Source organism: Gavialis gangeticus, unplaced genomic scaffold (assembly GCF_001723915.1).
Source record: "Gavialis gangeticus isolate Ggan-Ray unplaced genomic scaffold, GavGan_comp1, whole genome shotgun sequence".
Taxonomy (NCBI): Eukaryota; Metazoa; Chordata; order Crocodylia; family Gavialidae; genus Gavialis; species Gavialis gangeticus.
Window position 1 is genome coordinate 27,539,120 of NW_017729026.1, and position 6,078 is coordinate 27,545,197.

General features: G+C 44.4%; 1 protein-coding gene across 9 annotated transcripts in view; it reads left to right on the forward strand.

The window, feature by feature from the left end:
• Positions 1-5,017, forward strand: part of DDO (D-aspartate oxidase) — a 20,135-nt gene extending 15,118 nt beyond the window's left edge. For all 9 annotated transcript variants that reach the window (XM_019520093.1, XM_019520095.1, XM_019520101.1 and 6 more), the window contains one exon: positions 3,116-5,017. In XM_019520093.1, coding sequence (XP_019375638.1) covers positions 3,116-3,683 — 568 coding nt within the window. In that variant the 3' untranslated portion in view covers positions 3,684-5,017. The remainder of the gene's footprint in view (positions 1-3,115) is intronic.
• Positions 5,018-6,078: the final 1,061 nt, after the last annotated feature.

Consider the following 6,078-nt stretch of genomic DNA (forward strand, 5'->3'; position numbering starts at 1 on the left):
CGGGGGTGGTGGGGGGTGGGGTGGGAGCTGCCCCTTCCTGCACAGGCCTGGCCCCAGGCAGAACCACCCGTGGGCCAGCGCCTGCCCCCCTTTCCTCAAAGGGAGCCCATGGTGCTGCCATCCACCACCCTGTGCTGCCCATCAGTAGCCTGCGGAGCCGCACGTATGACTGGCTGTGGGAAAGTGGCACAGCAGTGGTGGCGGCACGGGATGGTGGGTGGCATTGGCAGCAGTGGTTGCCGTGTGCAAGCCCCCATCCCCGACCAGCTGGTTGGGCAGTGCACGTGCAGCCCAAAGGGGGGTGCTGCTGCCTCAGGCCCCCCCGGCCCTGCTCCTGGAAGCGGGCACAGAGAGCGAGCTGAGGTGTGGGGTGGGGTGGGGTGGGGAGGCACTGCGGTGTGCTGCATGGGGCCCGCGGCACCCAGTATGCCCCTCCCTCTCCTCCGGTTAAGAAGCAAAGTATGGGAATGCACTGGGGGTGCGCTCCATGGTGTGCTCTGTCCCCGCCTGCCTGCCCACCTAAGTGTACCTCCTACAGCCCTTCTAAGTACCCCTAGGGGTACGCATACTCCCTGAAATAGACTTAAAAAAAGCAAATGTGTGTTGTCATTTCACAGGCATAGTAATTGGATACAAGGCAATTTGATGTTAGGTGGTGAAATGAATATCTGCATCTTGGAGCAGATCACCGCATAATCTGATTGCTTGATTATGGTCAAGCCTATTGTATAATGTGTTGTAACATAGTTTATTTTAGCTGCAAGCAAAGTGGGGGTATGTTTGTGCCACAGTGCAGAAGTCAGGTGGCACTAATCTCATAAGAACACATGCCTTGTCATGTTTCATTGTCCAATACTGATACTGAAAACTGTCCTGTGCACAACTGAATTGCTGACTCCATTTAGTTGCTGTCAGGCATTCTTTGCTCCAAAGACTTTTGTAGCTTTCTTATTCCTTTTTATGCTCTTTTTATTTCTCAAAGGATGAAGCCTACTAATGTGATCTGCATATTTTCCCTTCTGTGAGGATCAGGAAAAAGATAATTTTAAACATGTAACTAATTCTGCAAACCCAAGTGATTTGAGAGGTCTTTACAGAACCTTGCTTGGACTGCACAAATGATCATGTATCAGACTGTCTTTTAGGCTGGCTCCAATCTTAGAGTTCAAGAACTTTCTCCCACTGCCTTGCTTGAATTCTGTAGAATGTTTAATGGTGTTTGAAATCTCACTCTGTCTTTGCCAAATATAAAAGCCTTGTGTGGCATCCCACTACAGAAAAAGTCAACCTGTACCTACAACATATGTTGCTTGACATTTCCCTAGCGCTCAGGGTTCTCTCTGCTTCACCCACCTGCCAGACTCTCAGTTTAAAGTTAAGCAAGATGCATTGATATTGCCAATTGACAATATGCAAATTATTCTACCAGATTCTCATGTCACACACAGCTCTGCTGGAGCCTGCTGCCTTTGCATTTGGATACATAGCTGTACCTGCTGTCTGAATGGAAGGCTGAAGTGTAACAGGATAACTGAATCTACTGCATAGCAAATTGATATGGGACCTCTCCCATGAATCATGTTACTGTCAGGTGCTGAAACAACGCTAATGATACAGAATAATTTTTCTGAATCACAGTGACAGAGGGCTGCTGTTAACTTCTATCCCAGGTCTGACAGGGGTGGAGCATTTCTCTGAAAACAGGGAATTAGTGGAATCCTGCAGAGATAAACAATACTTTTAAGGCAAGTTCAAACTGAAGGATAGGTTGAGATTTAAATTAACAATAAAGGCAAACCCCAGGACAGAGGCAAGTATTGGCTGAAAAAGTGCTGTATATATGGCTAACCTCTAGCAGAACAGAGCTGGAGGTTATGCAGTAAGTTACATCACCCCAACCTTCATTAGAGAGCCACTTTCAGAGTCACTGGGTGCATCTACACAGGCACTTTACTATGGAGTTGACAAATTAGCTCTGCAGCAAAGCATCACCATCTACATGTGTGCCAGTATTAGAGCACAATAAATTAATTAATTCTGCTGTAGGTTCATGTGGTTGGGGACAGCACTATCCTATGCCAGAGTAATTTACTCTGCCAAAATGCACATGTAGAAGGTGACAGGGGCTGGCTGGGGCACAAAGGTGCTTATGTGCAGGGGCTGCCTGCTGCTTCCATACTCTCATGCCCTAGCCAGCCCTGACTGCCACCTGGAGCCTGGGGATGACTCCCTGAGCCCACTGTCAGCCCAGTGCTGCTCCACCCTGGCTCAAAGTGCTGCAGTCCTGGGCACATGTATATATGCTGTGCCCAGGAGCAGCTGAGTCCTGCACAAACTGCACTGAAGTTTATCGTGTTGCATTAATTGCACGTGTGATGCAGCCACTGTGAATTTATACTTACCACATCTACAAATAAGACCTGATTCTTTTCTCTCATGCAGTGTATATTGTCTTTATGCCCTTGTAAATGTTATATTTCATACCAGCCCCCAGTTTAGCCTAGTTTTCAACTGAGGGTCCTACGTTTGAGAGGAATGCAGTATAAGGGAGTCTCTATAGAAAAAAGAAAGATCCTTCAGAAAAAAAAGAAACCAGGATCTTCTGATTTTAGTGTTTTGAAAGTGTACATTCTGATAGAGGAAGAGTGGAGCAGCAGGCAAGATTTCTTGGTATACGTGCTCAGTAACTGGTCAGACTTATTCATAGTAAGCTAAATTCCAGCTCACTTTCACACACCTGAACTGCACTTAACGCAGCAGCAACGTAACAGTAGCTTTTGGCACTATATCAGTACAAATGGACAAAAGCACCATTGCCTTAAATCTGAACGAAACACATTAAGTTAGACTAGTTTAATCCAGCTGATACTGATATTGGAGCAGACAGACAGAACAGTTGTATCAATTCAGTGTGATATAGTAAATCAGTATAATTTTAAGCTGGTTCATCTATCTTTACCCTAATTCATACGAGTCATAAATAGAATCCCAGTGTATCTATCTTCACTTTTGTTCAGCTTGCATTTTTGTTTCACTAATCAAAGGATATATTGATGGTAAATTGTCATGATTTACCTCCAGTGCTTTTTTTTAATTATTTGTTTGTTTTTTGTAGGTTGAAAGGAAATGGGGGTGAGGTACACGCTAAACGAATAGCAAACCTGTGGGACCTGCAGAACAACTATGACATTGTTGTCAATTGTACGGGCATTGGATCCAGAGAGCTTATTGGTGACTTAAAGATATACCCTGTCAGAGGTCAAGTGCTCAAGGTTCATGCACCTTGGCTAAATCACTTCATCCGGGATGGAGATGGATTAAGCTATATCTACCCAGGAATACACAATGTAACGTTGGGCGGGACAAGGGAGAAGGACAGCTGGAATCTGTCCCCAGATCCTAACATTAGCAAAGACATATTTGACAAATGTTGTGCTCTTGAACCCTCACTTCAAAAAGCGCAGGACATAAAGGTGAGGGTCGGTCTGCGGCCATCCAGGTTAGCTGTGAGGCTCCAGAAAGAGATACTGGTCCAAGGTGAGAAAAAATTGCCTGTGGTCCACAACTATGGACATGGTTCAGGTGGTTTTTCAATGCACTGGGGCGCTGCCAAAAAGGCTGCCCGACTGGTGGGAGAATGCATTGCTAGTCTGCAGGACTCTCTTCCAAAGGCCAAGCTCTAAACTAAATGGCCTCCTTTTTCAGTTAGCAGTAGGATAATGATGGGTGCATCTACATGTCACCCTATGGTGACATTGTTACTGTGCCGTGCTTTAGTACTTCCTTTTGGGTTTTATTTTACTAATAGATTTATTGGGCAACACCATCCAAAACAAAGTACTAAAGCACGGCTCAGTGTTGCACTACATAATTCCTAAGGAAGTACTAAAGCATGGTGCAGTAACTGCCCAGACTGCGCCATAAGTGTGGCGCATGGTTATTTTTAGCTGCTACTTTGCCATAGTAGCATGCTATAATGGGGGACTGTGCCACTACTGTGAAGTAGCTACCAGTTACATGTAGACCTACATGATGGATACATTGCCGTAACGTGTCACTACCGTGACTTAGTGTGACATGTAGGTACTCCCATTAAATCTATTACTAAAATCTTCAGAATGTTATTCTGAAGCAAATGTAAGGGTCCATGTGCCACATTTTTGCCCATGGCTGAGTTCCAGTTGGCCACAGGAGACCAGAGGGAAGCCAGAGAATTTCTCTGGAATAATCTTACTCAAAATTAGAGCAACTTCAGGTATGCTTTAATGTACGTTGCTTTTGGAAGGTCAGTAATGGATCATCCATCAGTGAAATGAGTTCTGCTCTACTTTGTCCCTTTCAGGCCTAACATACCTCCAGCAAACCGCTTCTCCTTCCAGACTTTCCCTCTTCAAGGAGTAGGAGGGCAGCTGGCACAGGAACCATTCCGTTGCTTGCCTCCGCAAGGATAACAAAAGACATAGACTTTTAGTAGAGAATCTGGCGCTGTCTCTTTCCTTTAGCTAAGAACATAATTCCAGAGTTAATTCAGTATAAAATTAGCTATCTGAGGGACAGAATCAACATGTTAACACAGATAAAGCAAAAAAGATCCCAAACAAACTTAAAAAACAATACTATATAGATGATTTGTTATGATCACTTGAAAGATTTCTTCCCTAAAGAAGTGTGTAGACTGTAGATCTTCTCCAAAGTTTGATTAATGCAGAGTAATGCTTCACAAGCCACATGCCTGATAACAATGTACCTACACATAGCACTGCAGTTGGATTCAGACATTTGGTTATGCAGTGAGTACCAAAAATCTCTGCAGAAAAAGCTTTCACCAGAAAATCCTACACCTGCAATTGCTTTAATCTAGTCCATCTAGTTTCAGTAGTTCCCAACATTTTATGTAACTCTTTGTTTATTTCCAGTAATGGTTTTCATATTGCAAGCTACAGTATGACTCAATGCATTAGCAGATTTTAACTTTTGATACTGGAAATAAAACATAACTCAGTGGGTCTGGACTGCATTTGCAAATGGCTGTTCTCTCATTTGTGTAATGAGTGTATTATGCCTACCTGAGAATGTTAACATTCATTAGAAATGCCAGGCTGAGCAGCCTCTGCCCAGACAGTGATATCCCCTTTTTACCATAGGACAGAACAACATTCAGTTCTTGAGCCACACTAAATTCCTCAGTTCTGACCTGGAGGAACTATCTTTGGAGTAAGTCTCAGGGCCGCTTATTCTTGATTACATGAATCCAAGAGTCAGTCTTTCAGCTATGGAGCCCTGGTACATGTTAGTGTCCTGGCCACTTTCCCTTTTCCTGAACAATCTTATGCAGGGTATTATAGAGACCACTGTGATAAATATATTCTGTTAAGGAGTTCCATGACCATTATGATATTAAAGCCATATATGCCAGCTCTATAGCTGTTTGGCTTCTCTGGAGCAGTGGAAGCAATTGGAACAGAACTGAGGATCCATTCTAGCATGTCTAAAATTTTATATAGCCAGGCTCAATGACCAAGTCCTATGGTCCCATATTCTTCATCTGGTATTCTCATTGCTACGAAGATTTACTGTACTTTATGTCGAAGGAGGCTGTAGGTAAGTAAATATCCTTCATATAGTGCAAGCCAAAGCTGTTCAGCTGGAATTCATGTGCATGTGTGTATGCATATGCACACACACCCACCCCTTAACAGAAATTAGCTTCTTCCAGACAGCTGATGCTACAATACAATAAAAATTAGGGTTTTTTCTAAATTGTTTTCAGTGGTTGTGTCTACACGAGCGTTTGATCTAGAAGCAGTTTACTCATGTGTAAAATACTCACGGGTAAATGCCCCCAGGCAGGTGTCTACACATGCAGAGACTCAGGAGCAAATTTGCTGCTCATGACAGCAATCTGCTCCCACCCCTGCTGGCCCTGTAACAGCCCCTGCAGCAACCTGGGTGGAGCTCTAGACCCACCCTAGGTGCTAGCCCAGGGGCTGGCATGGGGCCAGGAGACAGCTGTCTCCTGGAAAAGATAAGAATCTCCCAGTCCCCATTCCCCAATCATGGTATGGGAGCCAGAGGCTG